Source organism: Vanrija pseudolonga, chromosome 1 (assembly GCF_020906515.1).
Source record: "Vanrija pseudolonga chromosome 1, complete sequence".
Classification (NCBI taxonomy): Eukaryota; Fungi; Basidiomycota; class Tremellomycetes; order Trichosporonales; family Trichosporonaceae; genus Vanrija; species Vanrija pseudolonga.
Window position 1 is genome coordinate 4,660,069 of NC_085849.1, and position 21,891 is coordinate 4,681,959.

Sequence of the window (21,891 nt, forward strand, 5' to 3'; positions counted from 1 at the left end):
CCACAGGAAGTGGCGCGTGGCAGCCCTGATCATGCGTCTCTCTCATCCGCCAGCCGAGGAAGCTTGTGCACGCAAGGCGTGCGGCGGGCACAGCTCCAGCCTCGATAGGGACAATGGAGGGGCTCCACGGCCAACCCTCCACAAGCTGAGGTGAGGTCAGCCCGTGGTGGGCAGTGAGGCAATGGGAGCTGCCTGGCGACCCGTATCGTCAACAATGGCACAGCCCCGAGGTTGATCGGCTCAGATATGCGTCCAAAGGTCGCCAGAAGCACATGGTTCAGAGCAGTAGTCCAGATGTTCCATCCCCAGGATGGGTGGTGGGCTGGAGCTAGAATACTTTAGTGCGTCTCTCGGCATCGAGGAACTATCCCTTGTGGGCTCGCGGCAATAGCCTCTCGTGTCCACATATCGGGGCTGGGGCTTTCAATAATAGCATGCCAAGCACCGGCCATGCTCGAGGCGGTGCTGTGCTAGCGCTGGGCCCTTCGCTGGGAGGCACTTCATGCCGGTGAACGCCACTGGGAGCCTGCCACACTGTCGGTCCTGCCGTTCGACCACCAAGTTTGTAACGGCTGCCTCCACCTCCAGGACGTTATGGCCTCTGTGTGACGGAAGCTGGTCAAGGCCTGGAACACACGCAACAAGCGCGGTACAGCTCATTTGATTCATTCCGAAGCTATCTTCATTCACGACAGAGTTATGGATACTGGATTGGCTCTGCATACTGGAACAAGAATCCGGGGGGTATCCTTCAAGTGTACGAAATAACGTACGGGTCACAGTTGTAGGAACTGGCTGGGTACAAGGCATAGGTGGAGAAATAGTTGGGGTACGCTTTCGCGTTGTTGACCACGCTGACCAGATTGTTGCTGTCGCACCAGCCGCCATCACCCACGCGGAAGGCGTTCGTGTTGAAGTTCAAGACGCTGGCGGGGATGATGGTGCCGTCGCAATCCACGTCCTGTTTCAGGCCGACGTATTGGGGCCCATTCCAATAGGTGGTACTCCCAGAGACATGCGACGTCTGGGTTTGCTGGTAGATGCTGGAGAGCGCATACTTGTACGCAGTGACGAGCGTCGCAGCATTGTTGGGTCCGAAGTTGTAGGTACCGATAGTGACGTTCAGCACGAAGGGAGCAAAGCTGTACTGCAGCTGGTTCGTGGAGCAGCCAGCATTGTTGCAACGCTGATCGAAAGTGTTCTCGACCACCCACGAGGGCCGGTTCGGGCCAAAGTAGCCTTGAGCCTTGCTGATGATGAGGCCCAGCTTGAGGGTGCAGCCCCTCTTGGCGAGCTCGGGGCTGAGGAGCCCCTCGAAGGAGGCAGCGTCGGGTAGAGAGAGCGGGGCCGCGGCGGCTTCCGGGGCCGGCGCAGGCCCTGCGAGGAGTGTGGGAGCGAGGAGGAGTCCGAAGAGGGTGAAAATATTCATGGTGCAGATTTGAGGATGGGATGAAAGTTAAGTGAGAAGGACGCGTTGGTATCATGGGAAGTGCCACCTTTAAGTAGACCTGCGACGTGAGAGGGGGCATTGATCGACACCTACATCCCCATGCAGCACCCGTGCCCGACGAGCCACTACTGCAGTACATCCCAACCGATTTCACTTCGTTTCATGCCACCTGTGACCGAGGAATGCCTTTCGGTCGGTCACGCACCCTCTCACCTGCAGCCCAGAGAAGCCAACGTTAGAGTTTGGATGTTGGGGGGCCACATGGTCGACGGGGAGGGTGTCTGAGATTCTTCAGTACCGGGGCTTTGGAAATAAACATGTTCGCGATCACATCCTTTTCTTGAACTAGAGCTGCAGTCGCATGTGGACAGGTCATCTCCGTGCTTGGGACGCTGGCGAGAGTGGCGTTTGTCACAACGCGAATGGGTGATACCTCCTCAACACCAAAGACGGCGGAGACGAGCGCGCGGCAACTGACAGGTATATCCTAACGCTCCCTACTGGCATAACTTCAGCGCAGATGGCTAAATGACAAACACACAGACTGCTCGTCAAGCAGAAAAGACATCCATTTGGGAACATACACATTGTGTTTGGTTACGGACGATTTGGTCATTGCTAACTGGGTCGATGAGAACGGTAGCCTCAGGCGTACGGCGCAACATAACTGTTGCAGCCGTAGGAGCTAACTGGGAATAAGGCATGGGTGCTGAAGTAACTCGGAGCTGCCTTCGCAGAGTTGGCGAGGTTGTACACGAAGTTGGGGTCGCACCAAAATCCGTCACCGACCCGAATAGCATTCGTCTGAAACTGCAAGATGCTGAGTGGGGTGATTGTTCCATCGCAATCAATGTCCGAGATGAGGCCGACGTATTGCGGGCCGACCCAGTGGACTGAGGAGGTACCGGGAGTGACTGAGGCCAACTGTGTCTGTCGCATGATTCGCTGGATTGACTCTTTGAATGCGGGGACGAGGTAGGATGCCGTGTTCCCATTAATTCCATAGGGGCCGAGTGTGGCGTTCAAAGTGTAAGGATTCAGCTGGTATTGCTTGACGGCGCTGGAACAACCGCTGTTGCTGCAGCGGCTATCGATGATATCTCCCACCACCGACTCGGGAGAGCTTGGACCGTAGAAACCGTTGGCTTGGCTGATGACCAAATTGAGCTTGATGGTGCAGCCCCTCTTGAGGAGCCCGGGGGTTAGGTGGTCCTTGAACGTGGCGGCATCGGCGTCGGGCAGGGCGATGGCCTCAGCGTCGGCGTCGGTGACGGGGGCAGGGATGGCCAGCAGAGTGGGTACGAAGAGGAGGTAGAATAGAGTGAGGAGCTTCATGATTCAAGGGATTGTTGATCAGTGGCGGTCGGATAGAGATGAAAACGGTGAGAGAAACAATGATTCGAACAGTCCAAAGTGGTCTCTTAAGTATCTGTTCGAGCTTAGACCGGCGCGCGGTCGGGTGTCGACTGCCCTCCCCCTTCTCTTCCGTTTCCCATAAGGACTGATAATATCAGACCGAGTTTGAGCAAGGACTGACTGGGGAATGTCATTGCTTCATCTTCCTGCCGGCTGCAGAATCATCTGCGGCTTCAACGCGAACTTCGGTTCCCCGTGCCGACAGTGCGTGTCCAGAGGAGCCACGATCACGACTCATTAGATAACCGTAGTACACATAAAGTCACCTCTGTCCCTGGACTCCAGTGAGGCTCTGCATTACATCCAGTTGACGACCTAGCTCAGTTCGAGCATGGCCCGAAAGGCACCCGACATGGGCACTCGAGAGTTAACGTTGGGGATGCCCACCGCCGGCTGCCAACATGTTCCTCTTCTTGCAGAGTACCGGAAGGCATGATGTTAAAGGCAGGGTCCCTAGGAACAAATTAGTAAAAACATAGCTGAGTTGTTAGCCGAGAATCGGTGACTCTCCAGAATCTTGGCGAAGGGCCGAGTGTAGTGGCGGGCGACGAGAAAGGAGCAGGCAGAACAACCGCCAGTTTGCACATGGTGACATATTCAATGTCTTCGGAGTAGGGGCATGTGGGGCGAGGACCGTAGGCGCAAAGAGGAGCAAAAATACGGCCTGGACGTTCAAGGTGTGTCATGTGAAGTTCGGGTTGGCGAGCGAGTGACGGAGGTGGGACTTGATGCCGACCGCCCACGTCACCCGAGCAACATCCGAGCATGAGTGGTCGAGGTGACCTCCTCGGCGGCCGACTCCTCGACCAAACGCCTTCACGATGTAGCCTATATCTGCCCACATTGGAGGTGGAGGGAAGGCTCCCTCGGGTGAAGCTTGTCGTCGCATTCCTATCCGCCTCGTGCTCACAATCTGCCACGTTCGTTGATTGTAGATTCCGCTTCTTGCTTCCGGACATGTGACCACCAACACTGTCTCGGACTGTGAAGGTTCATGACGTATCTACTGGGCCTTGTCTGTTCTTTAGTGTGCCGTGAGCATCAGTGCCGGCACACAATGAGGCTAGTGTGTGTCCCGCGGTTTGTCGTATGTAGATCAGCTGATGCAAGGCTCCCTCTCCTCGGCAGCTCGGCCGATATACACACGACCAAGCCCACACTCGCTGAACAAAGTTCAGCTACTTGCAGGCACAATTCGTCATGTTCGGTTTTCTGGACTCTTGTGTCGTGTTTATTACATACGTACCCACTAGTTTGCACAGCTTCGCTGCCCACTTAACAATGGTTTGAGTTAAGCGTCAAGAAGCAAAGGTCCCGAGCAAGGGAGGGTGACATCCATGTGGAACTCTGGGTGCTTCGGGAAATGAACTGGGGAGTCGGACGTCAATGCCACAGTGCGCAATTGGTCGCCGCTGTCCCTTTGTGTTCGTCCGACTTTCCACTCTGTTAAAGGACATCGCGTCGTTCCTCTGGTCAACATAGCATACTGGCTTCCATTGGCGTAACACATTCGATTTCACCGGTTCCGAGTCAAAGGTGGTGGGAGAGAAGGTTAATGTTCCATTCCTTGTTTCGACCGAGCGTGTGCGGAACGTCGGATGAAGCCTCGAGCCCCTCAATATATTGCTCCATCAATGTGGGCAAGCTCTCGTTCGCAGAGAGCTAACTTGCATCGTTGTTCGCGGATGTGAACTCAACACGTCGTCCCATGGCACACTTCACCTGCGCACCATCCGTGCCGGGTTTTCCGGGTACAGGCAGCAGGGGCAGACACACCAGGCTAGCTCTCTCCCGAACCGACTCCTCTGCAGCTCCGGGGGCAGCAAGCGTGGTTGGCTCATGGAGATGCTGAGTTGGCAAGCGGACGCTACTCTCCCACGTCACCCCAGCCCGGGCTCGACCATGGGCCACGCTGCTCTGTGGGCCCCGCAACTGCCAGCCCACCAGAGGCACCCGTTCAAGTGGAACTGGTGGATTGCTATTCGGTTCTCAGTACATACTGCGAGTGGTCCTTTCTCCACCCATGTCTGGAGTTGAAGACCGCTCCGTGCGCCGCTCCAGTCTGGCATCCGGGGAGGCGGGGCTTCATCGCCGAGGGTGGACTGACGAACTAACTCAAAGCCCCGCCGACCCGACCACCTGGCCGCTGGCAGCGCTGGTACTCTTACAGTCCAAGGGGCCGCGAGCTCAATTGCAGACGCCTCGGTCGAAGAAATCAGGCGGCGGTAACTAGGCAGGAAGGGTACGAGCTCCGTTGACCTTCTCCCCTGCTCCTGAAAGATATATTTGAGCATCTCGAAGGAGGGACCTACTGACTCTGACTCCCACCACCGCCAGCTCTTCACATCCCACATTACTTCGTTCGCAAAGTACCCACGTCCTCGTCCCAGAAGACACCATGAAGATCATTGCCATCTGTACATTGCTTCTCGTGCCCACTCTCTTGGCGGCTCCCGCTCCTGCCGCCCAACCGGGGATCGAGTCCCTCCTTGACCCCGAGACACTCGCTGGATTGGACCTTTCCTTCCTCGACGAGTCCTTGCCTCGTCACCTCGATAAGAAGGACTGTACCTACCAAATTAATCTCATCATCACCAAGGCTCGCGCATACTATGGCCCCTTTCAACCGGTTTATATGTTTGGGGAAACCGTCTATGAGCGATGTGGCGATACCGGTTGCTCCGGCGCGGTAAGGCAGTACCAAAATACGCCGCTGGTGTGGAACACAACCCTCAGCGCCTCCGGAATCACTACCAGGGCCGTGTGGGTGGCTCACGCAAGTGTCATCACGGCCATTTTCACTGCCTTGCAGAACCAGACCAACTTCAACTCCGGCTGCAACTACTGGACCGCACCTCAGGCCGTCGGCACTATTGCGTCCTCGGTGTGCGGTGGTCAATTCAACTACTTGAGCGTGATGGCTTTCCAGTCCAACGCTCTCAGCGTCGGTGACGGCGGATGGTGCGACCCAAACAACCTTTCCAACCTCATCAACAACGCAAAATCCAACTCGGACATGTTCAAGTCCTACCAGGTCGTCCCCCTCAACCAGTTAGTTTGCAGCGCCTCGTAAACGTCTCGCCTTAAGGCCTCGGACTCGTCCATCTATGTGGGAGGGAAAGCCCCACCAAAAACCACGCGTACATTACTGTTGCAGCCTTGGAACCTATCGAACACAAGAGATGGAATAGCTCTCAATGACCGTATGAATGGAAGTGCCTTTTTGCGGAGGCGGCCACAGTATGCGTTCATTTGCTCACTGCCGAGGCAGAAGCCGGCCGGGTCGGCAGTCGGCACATGCCGCACAAACTGCCGTTTCGGCCATGTCCGCATGACCTCATGGTGCCGACCCATCCTCGGCCGCTGATAGAAATAGGCGGTCTTGGGTAGGTCATTTTGCTCTTCTGCTCTTCATCCACTCGCATCCAGCTCCATAATCACCTGCCGCCATGCCGTCGTCATCGCCAAGTGTTCCGGGCTGCTGCTTCTCGTTCTTCTCGCGCAAGAACCGCCAGCAGGGTGAGCCGCCCAAGGCCGCAATCTCTACCTCGGGGTACCATGCCGAGGTCAAGCGCAATATCCCGAGCGCCCACCAACATCTCGAGCCGTGCTGCTCCCCCACCCAAGGCTTCATGTCAGCTTCCGTCAAGCCCTTCCTTGATGATCTACCGGCCTACTCCTCCGACGGCAAGAGCCTCTCCTCGGACGTGCGCGAGACGATCAAGGCGACGATCGAGTCGTACCGCGCCCCGTTGACCGCGATCTCGCTGTACATCTCCGACAACCCCGAGCTGGCGTACAAGGAGTACAAGTCATCTGCGAAGCTCATATCGTTCCTCGAGTCCGAGGGCTTCGCCATTGAGAAGGACTACAAGGGCCTCGAGACCGCCTTTACAGCCACCTACTCGCAGGGCAACGGTCGCACGTGGGCCTTCAACTCGGAGTACGATGCCCTGCCTGAAGTCGGCCATGCGTGCGGGCACAACCTCATTGCGATTGGAGGTGTTGCAGCACTTCTTGGCGTACGGGCTGCAATGAAGAAGCATGGGATTGATGGCACAGTGGTCCTGATGGGAACGCCGGCGGTGAGTGGCCTGATGACGGACGGGCATGTGCTGACAACCTCAGGAAGAGGGCGGCGCCGGCAAGGTTCTGCTAATCGAACGCGGAGGATGTGAGTGTGCTTCAATTGCGAGTCTGACGGTCCTCAAGACAAGGGCATCGACGGATGCATGATGATCCACCCGGCTGGCTTCACCGCAAACTCGGGCGGCGTCCTCCCCACGCTCGCCTTCCAGACGATCGCCGTCGAGTTCTTCGGCCGCACAACGCACGCCGGTGCAGCACCATGGGACGGCATCAACGCACTAGACGCCGCCAACATCTCGTACACATCTATCTCGGCCCTCCGTCAGCAGCTGCACCCGACGGACAGAGTTCACGGCATCATCGTGGACGGTGGTGAAGCGCCAAACAGTGGGTCGAGCAGTAGGAAGGAGCTGACCCCAGTTATTCCCGACTACACGTCGATGAAGTACTATGTCCGGGCGAGCCGCGCCAGCGGTGTCGAGGAGCTTATGGCCAAGGCCATTGGGTGCTTCAAGTAAGTCTCAATGTAGTGCGCACTCTAATGCCCAGGGGCGCCGCCGAGGCGACGGGCTGCAAACTCAAGTTCAAGACCGAACCCATCACCTATGATCTACGGAACAACAAGCTGTTTGGGGTGGGTCTGGTTCGAGAGTTCATGTCTAACCCAGCAGGAGGAGTACGCATCCGCCATGAGCGAACTGTACAATGTGCCCATCCCTATCGAGCTGGGCGAGGGGACCAACCCCGGTGCCTCGACAGACTTTGGAAACGTGGGTGAGATCCCTCTGACGAGCTGACATGCAGGTCACGTATGCGTTGCCAGCGTGCCATCCAATGTTCGGCATCCCGGCTACTCTCGGCCGCGGCAACCACACCAAGGAGTGAGCCTAGGCATGGGCGGAGCTGACGCCAGATTCCGAGACAAGTGCCGTACCGAGGAGGCGCATACCGAGACACTGCACGCGGCCACGGCGATGAGTATCGTCGGTGCTCGCTTCCTCTCCGACTCGGCGTTTGCCGAAGACGCGACCGAGTGGTGGAAGGACGACATGAAGAGCTAGCAAGGTTGACATTGATGCAATGCTGTCTTATTGTCCATCTTAACACCATCTACTGCTTGCCCAGCACGTCCTCAATGGCGCCCTGGAGCGCGTCGACCGAGAACTGGACCTCGTCGGCGGTGATGGTGAAGGGAGGGAAGATCATGACGTGGTCGCCCTCCCAGCCGTCAGCACACCCGACACCAGGGTACAGGGCGATGCCGCGCTCGTAGGCCGCGTCGGTGATCTTCTGCGAGATGCCCTTGCTGCTGGGGAACGGCTGCTTGGTCTTCTTGTCGGCGACCAGCTCGATGCCGTAGAAGAGTCCCATGCCGCGGATGTTGCCCACGTGAGGGTGGTTCTCGAGCTGCTTGCGCAATGCCTCCTCCATCTGCTTGCCGCGTTCGGCGCACTTGGCGACACTGGGCGTGGGCGTGAGTGTGTGACGAACGGGGCAACATGCCGGGGACAATCTGGCGCGCCACTCACAGGTCGTGCTTCTTGTAGTACTTGTACACGGCCAAGCCAGCAGCAGCACCAATACCCGAGCTCTGGAAGGTGTAGCCGTTCATAAACGACCCGGTGCCCTTGCTGAGGACGTTGACGACCTTGTCGTTGGCGAGCACAGCACTGAGAGGTGCGTAACCACCACACAGGCCCTTGCCGAGCGTCTGGATGTCGGGGCGCGCGGCGTCACCCTCCCAGCTCCAGGCGTGCAGCTTGCCTGTGCGGCCAAAGCCACACATGATCTCGTCGAGCACGAACAGGGCGCCGTACTTTTCACACACGCGCTTCATGGCCGTGATGTAGCCCGGCACAAAGGGAACGCATCCCGAGGTGGCGCCGACGACTGAAGGCGTCAGCTTCATCCAGTACCAATGTCGTGTGGTCGGGGCAACGCGACGCGCGGTGCATCACCGCGGCCCCCGTGCCGCCCCTCGCCTGTAAGGACTCACCCGGCTCCATGAAGAAGGCAGCGACAGTGCTCGGGCCGAGCTCGATAAACTTCTTGTCGAGCTCATCGGCCAATCGGTCGACGTACTGTGCGTCCGTCTCGCCCTCGAGCTTGCCGCGGTAAGTGTTGCAGGGTGAAACGGAATGGAACACGTTGTCGGGCATGAGGGGAAGGTACAGGGCCCTGCGACGGTCGTGTCGGCCAAGGGCGAGGTCTGGGGCGTGAGAATAGTGCGACGGGGATGCTAAATGCCCGACTCACCTGTGATGGTGTTGCCGTGGAACGAGACGCGGCGCGAGATGAACTTTGTCCGTTGCGGCTGGCCGTTCTCGACGTGGTACTGGCGCGCGAGCTGGCAACGGTCAGACATTGTGGGTACTGGCCCCTGCACTCACCTTGATGGCACTCTCGACCGCCTCACTGCCACCGTTGAAGAGCACGACCCTGCTCATGCCACTGTCCTCGCACAGCATGGTTGCAAGCTCTTCTGCCGGCTCGGTGCCGAACAAAAAGCTCGACACATAGGGCAGAGTCTTGAGCTGCTCGGTGACTGCTTCGACAATCTCGGGGACGGCGTGGCCGCACGACACGACGGCCGCACCGCCCGTCGTGTCGAGGATCTTGCGCCCGTCCGCCGTGTAGATATAGTTACCCTCGCCCCTCACGGCCATGGGCAGACCGAGCTTGAGAGAGCGGTGGAGGACCTTGGAGTCCGGGTCGACGGTGGCCGTCGAGAGGGCCCCACGGGGCAACGACGTGCTGAAGCCGCGCACGGCGGGCGTGCGGGCCAATGTTCGCAGGACGTGTCCACGCATTGTGGTGTAAGGATGGAGTGAGCAGAGTTGAGAGATCTATCATTGACCCTTCCGCGCTGTCAGGTGTATCTTAAGACGTCAGAGAGTGGGTCGGGCGGCTGGGCGGCTGTTTGCCGCCTCACTGCGTCGACTCGGCGGCTAGGTACCGAGGGGCCCGAGTCATGCTTGGCGTTGCCTTTGTTGCTCGCTTCGTTGGCAAGGCCTCGCCTCCACTCATCTTGCTGGGGGGCTTGGCCGCGGGCAGCGCCGACGCGTTTCGAGTCGTTGCCGTCGTAACCGAGTCGCAGTTGACCATGTCGTGTCATTGTCGGTGGGGGGGTTGACCCACTTGGCCCACTTCGGGTCGGGCCACCCCGAGACGCATTATCACCAGACCCCAACCAGCCACGACCAACACCGAGACAAGCAGGCCGAGCTCCCCACTGACCTCGGCAGTGAGAGACCTCATTGGACCGTTCGGCGCATACTATCGGCCTTCTGCGATGCATGACACGTGGTCGAGGGGGGTTTGCACCTGAATTGGCACGCATCGAAATCTGTATCGTTTGTTAACCGAGGTGAGCATATGCAAAGGGCATGCTGTTTGCATAGAGGATCTCGGGAGCCCGGCGGCCTCCCCTTGCTGAACTGTTGGTGATCTCCGAATCGTCGAGGCAAAAGCGGAGATGGCGACGAGTTGATCTGTGATGTTGGAGGGCAGCTGGGGTTGGTTGGGGTGGGGTCCTCGTTAGGAGTTCAATAACCGGACTACCTCGCACTGATCCTGCCTTCACAGCCGCAGCCGCTGATGTCAGAACGAGCCCCCTCTTGTGCAAGGCTGGTGAGACTCATGGCGAGCATGCCTTGCGGCGCGTTGGGTGCATCCATGACCAGTATGCACATACAGGTCACGTTGGCCCAGCTACTGCGTTGGAGGCGGCACCACCGCGGTGAATAGCTCATCGTCCGAGTGTTATCGCCCTTGCGCCTCGAGCATGCCTGTCCCAGCTCGTGTCGAAAACATCACTACGCCATTCCCCAACGGGATCATCTATGACACTGGCGAGCAAGAGTTTGGCGCGCACGATCTTCAGGTCAGGGTGTACAGTGGGACGCTCGAAGTTGAAGGTCTCGAAGTTCACACTGGCATGCTTTCGGAATTGTAAGTCGTGGGGAGACAACCAATCGTCAGCTGAAGCATTAAGTAAATCCTTGGACGCTGTGCCCAAAACCACGGTCAATACCATTGTCGACGGCGCTGCCAACTCGTACTTCCATATTCAAGGCACCAAGACTGTTCGAAGCGAGACACTGGGCGACGGGGGATGGAATGTTAGCACTGTGCAATGGGACTCTGTCGACTATACCGGCGTCATATCGTTCCAAACGGTCCCCAACTCGACCTATATGATCGTCAATGGTACCATGGGCCCAGAGTACAGCCGGTACAGTATCAACATGAGTCCACTTCCGCCAGGAGCAATCCCTGTCAACGGTGGCAAATACACTGGCTTCCAGTACTCTCCTTACCGAAACCCCGGAGCCTTCTACTTCACCCCCCTCGACCCCCAAGTCCAGTACGCTGTGTCTATCCAGGGTACGATAAATGAAGCTACTGAGTCGACCGCCTTCACACCCGGCTCCGGCAACATTCACAGCGTCACGTTCTACGCCGGCACCAAGTGAGCTTCCGAGCGCCACGGCTTCTCAGCTAATCTTATCAGAAAGGTTGACCCAACACCCGCCAACACGACATCCACCGAGTCCGAGGCACCCCTGCATGGAGAGTCACCACGTGCCTCGCGCAATGCCAAGATTATAGGTGGATCCGTTGGTGGCGGAGTCGGTGGTCTCCTCCTCCTCGGTCTCCTCGCATTCTGTTGCTTGCGCCACAAGAAGAAGCCGTAAGTGCCTGCCGTGGTTCGGTGACTGAGGTGCCCCAGATCTCCAGTCGTCTCTGATCCTACCCCCTTCGAGATTGACAGCGGCGGCAGCGCCGCCACGCGCACGCCCTCGGAGAACGATGACGAGGAGGCTGACAAGGTCGCCGACGAGCTCACCCCTGCTCAAGTCGCCAAGGCGCGTGAAGCAGGCTTCCTCGGAGCCAGTGGTGTGGGCGACGGTCAACGACGCTGGACATGGCGCCAGCCTCCGTCAGGACCAGTTAGTGCGTTCGGCTCGGCCCAACAACCACCCGTTTCAGAGGCTGGCGTGTCGGCAGTCCCGTCCTCCGTGCTTGATCCTGGTGGGCCTGTGCCCTTCTCACGAGGCCCTCCCTCTGCCGTCCCGTCATCGATTATGATTCCGCATACGGTTGGACCCGGTTCAATCGCGGCGTCCTCTTCGTTGGAGCCCAGCGATGCGGTCGACTCGCGCTACTATGGAGTGTCCACCGGCGAGGGATCGAGCACCGGGGCTGGGTCGAGCAGTGCGCTGCTGTCACCCACATCGACTCAAGCCAATGGTGCGGTCGTCAAGGACGTTGAGGATCACCCCGCTTTGCTGGCCACTCCGCTTCACGGTGATAGGCGTGTCCGTCAGGCCGAGGATGGCGGCGCCGTTGACGAGGACGACAATGTCGACATGATTCCTCCAAGTTACAATCCCTCGTGGGCCAGCCGGGGTGCCAACCTCGCCGACTCCGGGGCCGTGACTCGGGTAACGAACAACAACCGAGCGGCCGCAGCGGTGGACCATGGTGCGGCCGATGCGGACGGGCTCGAGGCAGCCCCCGCCATGGAAGGCCGGCTCTCGACCGACGGCGACACGTCTGGCCGTGTTGCCTAGTTCGGCGTGAGGCGACTCCGACGTGCGCCGTCATGAATCATTCGCCACATAGATTGCTTCAGTAGTGTTTGTGAATCCTACACCATGCAGTGGGTATTAATGTCATTGGTATGGACCCGTTTGGTATGGAGCCGGCTGCGCGTCATGAGGGATATGACATGGACCGCCACTAGGAGGGTGATGGGGTAGGAGCCACAACCCACCTTCTCGGCCATACTCGCAGGCACTTATTGCCACACCCGCAAGTTTCTACATCTAGACACCTGCCTCGACGTATGAACCCCCCTCCGTGGTCCCCTTGTACCTCGTTACATCCGCCGCCAGCCGTATTCCGAGCTCTTCCAACGGGGCCTCTTCCCGCGATGAATGCAATCGTAGTGAGCCTGGCCTTGCAGCATGCCCGGTGTGCAGGTTGCTGCGGTCCAGGATGCGACGGCCCTTGGATTCCATTGACCTTCTCCACGAAAGCAAGGTTTTCTGGAACAGGGCACCTTCGCGTAAACATGCCGTCCGATTCCGTCAAGGCAAGCATCTATGTGCCGTGATTTCCGAAGAACTGGTGCAGGCGGGAAGGATTTGGGGACGTTTGCCATGCCCAGAACATGCTGTCCCCTCGAACCGGGAGCCAACGGACCTGCTGCACTCACAGAATGAGGGCCTGTTGGTGCGTATCTACCAAGCCAGTGTGCGAACTGACTGACGACGCCGAGCGCAAAGTGCATCAGCGCACTCCGCCAAGCGTCGCTCCCGCTGTCCAACGGTGCGGAAGTGGTGTTCAGCAAGGGGCATGTGGTCACACTGGCCCCCCTTGCCTGGTGCCTCTGGTAGAATTCGTCATTGCCACTACCTGCCGCTTGCTTGCACTGGCACACTAAGAATAGGGTTCCGCAAGGTGAAAGGGTAGCAGTGAACATCGCCCGATCAGCGAAACGGAAAACATGCAGGGGAGGTGCAAGCCGCAGGGGACACGATCCTTGGGCTTGCGACGCCTTCATGGAACCATTTGCCATGGCTGATCCGTTCTTCCGGGGCCTCCCGCCGGAGCCAAGATACATGCACCCTCTTCGCAACACGAGAGGGATGTCGGCACCTCCGTCGAGCTTATTCCATGCTTCGTGGAATCCACGCGTCTACACACCGTAGCCCTAGATGCACCTCGATGCCCACTATCCTTGTCCCCGTCAGGTAGCGCGAAAGCACGTCGTCCTCCTGCCTGTGTCCTTGGGCCGGCAGGTGAGTGACAGGGCAGTCCTTAGGCACCTCGGGAGTGGCGCAGGTACAGCGAGACCATCTACCTAAATGGCGCGTACCTTGCAAGAGGAGTTGGACCCGCTTGCTGCTTCCTCCTTTGTTGTATTCGTCAATCTCCTCGCGGTTCTCGCTACAATTCTGTTATCCGCGACCTATGATGGCCTACGACAAGTATGTCGTCTGCCTTTGCACTGGTCACGAACCAGGGTACTCACTTACTGGTCTCCGTGGCGTCTGCCTTTGCACTGACGACGAACCAGGGTACGGGTGTCCGCCCCGCCGCAAGACAGACGACAGCCTGGGACGCCTCTACAAGCTGGATCGTGTTGGGATGAACGTCTTGGGCTCCAGGTCTTAATGAGCAGCGTTCCCACCCGTTGCGCTTCCTTCCCCCGTCTTCCCTATTGACCACATCTGTGTCTATCCCACTGGTCACAGCGACACAATGACCTCCGCTGTCAAACGGTTCGCTATCGGAGCTCTGCTGCTAGCAGCGGCAGTTCAGGCCCAAGACACCGCCAGTCCATCACCGAGTCCAAGCGGCGGTACCGGCGCTAGTGATGGAGGGGCCTCTGGCGCTTCCGGTGCTGGCAGCCAGTCTGGTGGCAATAGCCCACCCCCTCCAGAGGCGACTACCGTTCCCGACTCCTCATCTCTCAGCATTTACAAGCCCAACGTCAACATGACCGTGTCGGTATCCGTGGCCAGCTCCTTTATCGACTTCATGCCCGACGAGAACCTCTATGGCAACCATACGCATCTCGCACTGTTTGGAGAATGGAACTGGACGACATCAAACCCGCCGCACAATCTATCAACTGGAAGCCAGACGGCTATCGGCCCCATCAAGGCACGCAAGGATGCCAACCCAAACCGCCGTACCTTTGGTCTCAGCAACGCGACTTTGGCTGGCGTTTCCGATGGCCTCTTTGCCATCACCAACCAGTTCAACTTTGCTGGCACCCGCGGCATCCTCAAAGGAAGCTTTAGCAATGCGAACTGGGACAATGCGACACAGCCGCCAATGGTGGTCACTTGGATCAACACGACCGCCCTCGACTTTAGTGACGATCCCCAACAGGCCAAGCCGCTCCGTATTCAAAACGTCACAACCCCATTTCCCGATGGTATCATCTATGACACAGGCGAGCTCGAGTATGGCAGGTGGGCCATCCAGATTTCGTCTTACAGCGGCACAATCGAGGTAGAAGGCCTGGACATTGAGACCGGCTTCGTTTCCGAATAGTGAGTTGACCCCTCCCTCCGTTCTTGGCCCCACGTTAACCCTCTAGTCCCTCGCTCGATCAAGTGCCGCAGACAACGATCAAAGCAGTCGACGACAATGGCAACCTCGACTCGTTCTTCACTGTTCAGGGCCCCTCCACCGTTCTCAACGAGGTGCTGGGCGACGGGTCGGCCAACGGCAGCACTGTGCAATGGAACTCGGTCGACTACACTGGCACAATGACATTCAGAACGCAGCCCAACGCCACGTACATGATTGTTAATGGCACTCTGGGGCCAGAGTACGACGTCTTCCAAATCACGGTGGTACCTCTTCCTCCAGCGGCTTGGGTGCTTGGCAATGACAACAATCGCTACTGCTATGGCGCTTACCGGAACCCATCAGCGCTGTATGTGACACCTCTTGATCCCAAGCTGGTGTACACGGTCTCGATACTCGGCGGTACGATTCCAAACGTGAACGCCTTGGCCCCACGCCAGGGTCTTGCCAACCTCCACAGCGTCACCTTCTTTGCGGGCAGCACGTGAGCATAAATTTGGTGCAATGCGCTCCTTCCGGACTAACCCAGACAGACCTCCGAACATTACATCGACGGCCGGCCCGGCCGCCACTGCAGCTGCTTCTCATGGCGAATCGCGCGCCTCGCGGAATGCCAAGATCATTGGTGGAGCCGTAAGTGCTGTTGCTGTAACACAAGGGACTAGAGCTGACAACGACAGGTCGGTGGTGGTGTCGGGCTCCTCCTTATCATCGGCCTCCTCGCATTCTGCTGCATCCGTCGCAAGAGGAAGCCGTGAGTTGTTAATCGTATCTGCGAGAAATTGTACTGAGACATACCAGGTCCCCGGTCATCTCCGACCCCACTCCCTTTGAAATCGACGGGAGCGACAGAGCCACTCGGGTCCCCTCTGAGGACGACGAATCGGCGGACAAGGTTGCTGAGGAGCTCACCCCTGCTCAAGTGGCCAAGGCCCGCGAGGCCGGCTTCCTCGGAGCGGGCGCCGCGGGTGGGGATGGTCCTCGTCGCTGGACTTGGCGCCAGCCCCCATCCGGACCGGCTTCTGCCTTCGACTCGGCCTATCGACCCCCTGCTTCAGAGGCCGGTGTGTCTGCGGTCCCCTCGTCCGCTCTCGACCCTCGCGGCGGGGCCGTGCCCTTCTCTCGTGGCCCAGCATCTGCTGTCCCCTCATCTGTGGTGATCCCGTATCTCGGTGGTCCCGCCTCGGTTGCTGCGTCGTCATCCCTTGAGCCCAGCGACGCCGTGGACTCGCGCTTCTATGGGGCCAGTTCCAGCACTGGCGCTGGGTCAAGCAGCGCAATCCTCTCCCCGACCTCGACGCAGGTCAACGGGGTTGCTGTCAAGGACGGCGATGCCCCTGCTATCCTCGCGACGCCTGTGCATGGAGACAAGCGCGTCCACCAGGAGCAGGACGGGGGTGCGGTCGACGATGATGACGAGAACGTGGACAGGATCCCTCCGAGCTACAACCCGTCGTGGGCGAGTCGCGGTGCCACCCTCGCCGACTCTGGGGCGGTGACCCGTGTGGTGAGCAACCAAGGCGCTGCGACTGTTGCCGAGGTTGATGAGGGACTCGCGGAGCCTCCTGTCATTGGCCGGCTGTCGATCGATAGCGAGACCTTTGGCCGCGCCGCGTAACTGCGCGAACAGCCAGAGGGTTTACTGTGAAGTTGGTCAGCTTCGTTTATAGTTGTGAACCCACCTATGCAGTGGGTGTTAATGGCATTCCCAAAAGACTGACCTGACCTGACCAGACTGACAACTATGTGACTCTCTATATGTCATCAGGAGAGATGGGGTGGGGTCGGGGTGCCGGCGTCGATTGACTCTCTGGGTCGTAGAGGCCGAGTCCACTTTCTCGTCACCTCCTCGACGCATCGTCTACTGACCCAGGTGGGGTGGGACGGAGCACCGGAGGCACTTGGACGATCAGTCTGACATCGTAGTCGGCTGGCATGTTGGAGGCTTACGATGCAAATGGGTGGGGAAGAAGGAGAGACTTGTCGATGTAGCTGACTTTGGCATTCACCCGGCCGGGGCAGCGTAGTTATGTGTCGGATGACAGGCCAAGATCGCTTGCAACCTGGGTCGTCTCTCGGAATTGGACCATATCTGGCGACGCAGGCTCGGCGCAGAGCAATGCGAATCTGCCCGCCAAGTCACTCCCGCCGTTTACGGCACTGCGCTTGTTTTGTTTGCTGGACTGGCCGAGGAGGTTGAGTAGTGGTGATGCACCCCCATACTCCTACTGACGTGTAATCCGTCTGGCGTCCCTCCTGGCACGACACGAGACGGGTGGGCCTGGATGGGACAACAGGGTTCATTCAGGCCAGAGGACCCAGAACGGTTATCGAGCCGCACCCAGATTCGCGAGATGCACCCACCAAAGAGTGCCAAGCCGTTGGGGGCCAGCAGGGGACGGTGAGCTTCATTCACCCCCCCCCCCCGCGGGCGAGCCAAATGCGAGGAACTGTTCCTCTGTCCCGCTCGTATCATGGCAACCGAGTTGAGCTTGATTCATGCCATGATCTGCACGAGAATGTGTTCTCACTGATGTATTCTGTACTGCACATCCCCGTCGCAGTGACCACGGTTCGAGCTGCGTCAGCCGCGACGCAGATGGCACAAACTCGTACACTACCCGATCAAAGCACTCCCCATCACCGTACAGCACACGGCTGTCTCTTGGCCCGATGACCGGTTGACTAACTGGTTGTGTGCGAGCGAGTGGCAGGGCGAAAGCTTGGCAAGGCACCCGACCCCACCCAGGTACCCCGAGTCGCGTGTCCCTCACTACGAGTAGGTCGGGCACACTTCGTGTTGACTTCAACAATCGCTCCTCGCCCGCCCCCCCCCCCACCCCACCCCACCGCCGTCCAAGCTTTAACGTGAGAGACTGTCCTACATACGACGAGGATGGGAGCCGAGGTCTCTCCCTCGCCCCGCTTCGCCCGCGTCCCGGCAGCGCCGAGCCGGACAAGGAACAGGGGTTCTCCTGCTTTGATCACGCACGAAGCAGTACAGAGGTTTGCATCCTGACGCTGAAGCATATAACTATCGTGGTTTGGGTTTCCCACTCGCCCCTCCCCACTTACTATCACTACCTGTTGCCTCACTGCTTGATCCTACTCACGGACGGCCATGGTCAACAACTTCTTCACTCGGCTCGGGCTGGGGGTCATGCTCCTCACCTCGATAGCCAACGCACAGGACTCCTCAGCCTCGACGTCACCTACACAGAGCAGTGGGCAGCCTGGCGGTGCACCCAGCGGCAGCGGAGGTAATGATGGCCCCCAGCCCTCGCCGCCCGCCACACCCGACTCTTCGAAGCCTGACCAGTACAAACCGAACATCAACATGACCTACTGGCAACCGGCCGGGCAGGATGCGACATTTGGCCTTTACCCCGACCTCTGGTTCTTCAACAACGCTACTCTTTTCCAAGAAGTACACGAATGGAACGTGACACACTCACATGCCCCCCTCAACCTCTCGTCAGGAGATCAGACTGCTGTCGGTTCACCCCGAGCGGTATTCCACGCCAATCCATACCGTCGACCTTGGGCGACGAATGGCACGGATTTGGCCGCGCTGCGTGACGTATCATTTCTCAGAGCGTGCTCATTCTTCTTTTCTGGCACTCGTGCCGTCCTCCATGGAAACCTCACGAATGCCAACTGGCAAAACTCGAGTCAGCCGCCCATGGCTGCGTATTGGTCGAATACCAAGGCCGTGGTCAGAGACCAAAACAGCCCGACGGGTGTGACCCCCCTGCGAATTCAAAACATCACCGAGCCGTTCCCCGAGGGTATTGCCTACGACACGGGCGAGCTTCCCTTCGGATCGCACTATATTGATATTTGGCTGTATAACGGGGCATGGCGGTGGATGGGCGGGAAATCTACACTGGTTTCCAGTCCGAATAGTGAGTCGAAGGCCACTCGGAACCCTTCACTGACGGCTCAGCGACGATCTCGCCCAAGTCCCAAAGACCACTGTGCATGCTGTTGAGAACGGAACTGTCAACCCATTCTTCAGCATCCCAGAAGGTTCATCCACCCTTCGCAGCGAGATTTTGGGTGACAGCTCCCCGAGCGGTGGCACTGTCCAGTGGGACTCTGTCGACGCCAACAATGGCAGTTCCGTAACCTTCAAGACCCTACCCAACGCGACATACATGATCATCAATGGGACAATCGGACCCGAGTACTCGCAATTGAACTTGAATATTGCCCCGATGCCTCCAGCGGCAATCCTCACATCGGCCGGTTCGAATGGCGCCTTGGTATACTCTCCCTATCGTAATCCGGCAGTCCTGTATTGGACTCCGCTCGACCCTAAAATACAATACACCCTCTCCATTTTGGGAGGTCTTTCGACGCAGCCCGGCCCCCCTCAGTCTGGGATGACGGTTACTCCTTGGACTGCCAACGTCCACAGTGTAACCTTCTGGACAGATAAGGTGTGAGTAGTGATCGCATCGCCATCGTCGTCATGTTACTGAAGCAGCAAGTGCTGCCGCGTCGAACGGAACCTCGACTGGCGAGTCACGCGCCTCACGCAACGCCAAGATCATCGGCGGAGCCGTAAGCACAATGTCAATACACGAACTGACAATGGCAGGTTGGAGGAGGCCTTGGCCTTATCCTTCTCCTCGGGCTTCTCGCATTCTGTTGTAAGCGTAAGCGGAAGCCGTGAGTCGCTGATAGTATCATTGGACTGTGTACTGACGCATCCCAGGTCTCCAGTGGTTTCAGACCCTACTCCGTTCGAGGTGGACGGTACACGGAGCGACGGCGCTACTCGTGTCCCCTCGGATGACGACGAGTCGGCGGACAAGGTTGCGGACGAACTCACCCCCACCCAAGTTGCCAAGGCTCGTGAAGCCGGCTTCCTCGGAGCGAGCGGCAACGCCCCCCGCCGCTGGAACTGGCGTCAGCCACCCGCCTCCGAGGCCGGCGTCTCAGCAGTGCCCTCGTCTGTTCTGGAACCCGGCGCAGCCGTGCCCTTCTCTCGCGGTCCCGCGTCGGCTGTCCCTTCATCCATCATGATTCCCCACCTTGGCGGCCCAGGCTCTGTCGCCGCGTCGTCATCCCTCGAGCCCGACGACGCTGTCGACTCGCGCTTCTACGACTCAGCGCGTGCCGGCTCAAGCAATGGCGCTGGCTCTAGCAGCGCCATGCTGTCGCCCACATCGACCCAGGTCAACGGAGTCACGGTCAAGGATACCGAGGACAATGACACCACTGCGATTCTCGCTGCACCGGTGCACGGCGACAGACGCATCCAGCAGGCCGAGGATGGCGGTTCTGTTGACGACGACGGGAACGTCGTCATGGTCCCCCCGAGCTACAACCCGTCGTGGGCGAGTCGCGGCGCCAACCTGGCCGATTCTGGGGCGGTCACACGTGTTGTGAGCGACCGCGGTGCGACTACCGTTGCCGAGGTCGACGAGGACCTCGTTGAACCTCCTGCCCTTGGTCGTGCTGTCTAGGCAGACCTCGAGGGAGTCTCTGTCGAGATCGTCCGTTTCGTTTATAGTTGTGAATCCTCACCGATGCAGTGGGTAATACTGGCTTTCGTCCAAGCACTGACTGGACCAGCCGGACCGTCATGTGACGCTTCATACGCAGGGAGGCGAGATGAGAGCAGCTCCACAGCCCCAATTGATTCGTTCCGTCGCGAAGACCGAGACAAGGATGTCGCCGCTCTCCGTCTCAACGCCTCGGCTACTGACCAAAGTGACGCGGGATGAGGCTCGCGCGCAAGGCGCGCAGGCGATCTGTTGGAGGTTGGGCTGGGCTAGCAGGTTGGGCGTGGGAAGCCGGTGCTGTAGTTGCGATTCAAGAACGCGGGCGGAGGCTGCGGTCGTTGGTCTTGACATCGATGGCGGTGAATATCGCGACAACGCTGACAAGTGGTCGATGCTTTTACATCCAGTAGTGTCCTCGGTCCCTCGGAGGATGAGAAATGGCCCTCGGTTGGTCCATGGTGCATGCACTGCATGACGCCGAGGGCTACGCTGGACCACTATCTCCGAAAGTCACTCCCGCTCCTTAGGACAGGGCGTGTGATTTATGGCTGAGGTCGTGCGGCTGATGTCTCACCGCCCTTCCTGTCGGACGCCGCGAGGTAATGTATGCCTATTTACAGTTGACGGGTACGCCGGCGCAGCTAAGCTCTCCCAGTAACGGTTATCGAGCGCCGCTGAGATGTCCCAGTCCAGTGTGACTTCAGCTGAGCGGCCGGGGAGGCCAGCAGCACACATGGCTTGCGACGCTCCCGGCTAAAGCTGCTCACCCAACCACCCTTCACGGTTGTGGACCCAGGTATCATGGCAATAAGCCAACCTTGATTCTCGCCCTTCCGCTTGACATGACCCTTGCGCTGTGGAGGATCCGCGCTGCGGCAGCCGTAGTGCGCTCTGCACTTTTGCGCTACTCAAGCATCCCATCACTGTACATCACTCTAGCCTCCCAGCCCTGGGCAGTCCTCCGGAGAGTGACACGGCAGTTTGAGCAAGGCACGCGGGGTGCCGCAGGTACGGTTGAGTCGCGTGGTGCCTCACTAAGAGTTGGTCCGTCACGTCTCCTGTTGGACTCTGATCAGCCAGCATCTCTCCTGCCCTCCTCTCATTCCAAGCTGCGACGCAGGTGTCTCCCCCGCGACAAGAACACTGACCCTTTTGGCCTCCTCATAGCCTGCCCCCAGGGTAGACGGCTCCTCGCCCCCCCAGTACCGATGGCAGACGCCACCTTTCGGACGAGGAACAAGGGACTTGGTGTCGGGTGTCTTGGGCTGAGGGAGGACGAACAAGCCGCCAGACCGCAAACCATTCCTCTAG

At 58.9% G+C, this 21,891-nt stretch overlaps 7 protein-coding genes across 7 annotated transcripts; 4 read left to right on the forward strand and 3 right to left on the reverse strand.

Moving 5' to 3' along the window:
* Nucleotides 1-751: 751 nt before the first annotated feature.
* LOC62_01G001743 (uncharacterized protein) lies at nt 752-1,429 on the reverse strand (the record flags this gene model as incomplete). The annotated part of the gene is made up of 1 exon (XM_062768241.1): nt 752-1,429. One exon carries the CDS (start codon nt 1,427-1,429, stop codon nt 752-754), a length of 678 nt encoding a protein of 225 aa, XP_062624225.1.
* A 666-nt stretch (nt 1,430-2,095) lies between these two features.
* On the reverse strand, nt 2,096-2,785 carry LOC62_01G001744 (uncharacterized protein; the record flags this gene model as incomplete). Its single annotated transcript, XM_062768242.1, has 1 exon — nt 2,096-2,785. The coding sequence occupies one exon, from the start codon at nt 2,783-2,785 to the stop codon at nt 2,096-2,098; it is 690 nt and encodes a 229-aa protein (XP_062624226.1).
* A 2,479-nt stretch (nt 2,786-5,264) lies between these two features.
* On the forward strand, nt 5,265-5,939 carry LOC62_01G001745 (uncharacterized protein; the record flags this gene model as incomplete). The annotated part of the gene is made up of 1 exon (XM_062768243.1): nt 5,265-5,939. One exon carries the CDS (start codon nt 5,265-5,267, stop codon nt 5,937-5,939), a length of 675 nt encoding a protein of 224 aa, XP_062624227.1.
* Nucleotides 5,940-6,315: 376 nt separating this feature from the next.
* Nucleotides 6,316-8,016, forward strand: PM20D2_1 (Peptidase M20 domain-containing protein 2; the record flags this gene model as incomplete). Its single annotated transcript, XM_062768244.1, has 8 exons — nt 6,316-6,951; nt 6,995-7,040; nt 7,079-7,342; nt 7,376-7,469; nt 7,505-7,589; nt 7,627-7,725; nt 7,760-7,836; nt 7,869-8,016. 8 exons carry the CDS (start codon nt 6,316-6,318, stop codon nt 8,014-8,016), a joined length of 1,449 nt encoding a protein of 482 aa, XP_062624228.1.
* A 49-nt stretch (nt 8,017-8,065) lies between these two features.
* SPBC1773.03c_1 (putative aminotransferasec) lies at nt 8,066-9,765 on the reverse strand (the record flags this gene model as incomplete). The annotated part of the gene is made up of 5 exons (XM_062768245.1): nt 8,066-8,417; nt 8,485-8,845; nt 8,952-9,164; nt 9,212-9,302; nt 9,346-9,765. 5 exons carry the CDS (start codon nt 9,763-9,765, stop codon nt 8,066-8,068), a joined length of 1,437 nt encoding a protein of 478 aa, XP_062624229.1.
* Nucleotides 9,766-10,739: 974 nt separating this feature from the next.
* On the forward strand, nt 10,740-16,685 carry LOC62_01G001748 (uncharacterized protein; the record flags this gene model as incomplete). The annotated part of the gene is made up of 11 exons (XM_062768246.1): nt 10,740-10,906; nt 10,950-11,426; nt 11,469-11,648; nt 11,688-11,854; nt 11,948-11,989; nt 14,409-15,027; nt 15,075-15,551; nt 15,601-15,700; nt 15,748-15,821; nt 15,869-16,035; nt 16,126-16,685. 11 exons carry the CDS (start codon nt 10,740-10,742, stop codon nt 16,683-16,685), a joined length of 3,030 nt encoding a protein of 1,009 aa, XP_062624230.1.
* A 2,064-nt stretch (nt 16,686-18,749) lies between these two features.
* On the forward strand, nt 18,750-20,541 carry LOC62_01G001749 (uncharacterized protein; the record flags this gene model as incomplete). The annotated part of the gene is made up of 3 exons (XM_062768247.1): nt 18,750-18,972; nt 19,031-19,511; nt 19,788-20,541. The coding sequence occupies 3 exons, from the start codon at nt 18,750-18,752 to the stop codon at nt 20,539-20,541; spliced, it is 1,458 nt and encodes a 485-aa protein (XP_062624231.1).
* Between the last annotated feature and the right edge of the window lie 1,350 nt (nt 20,542-21,891).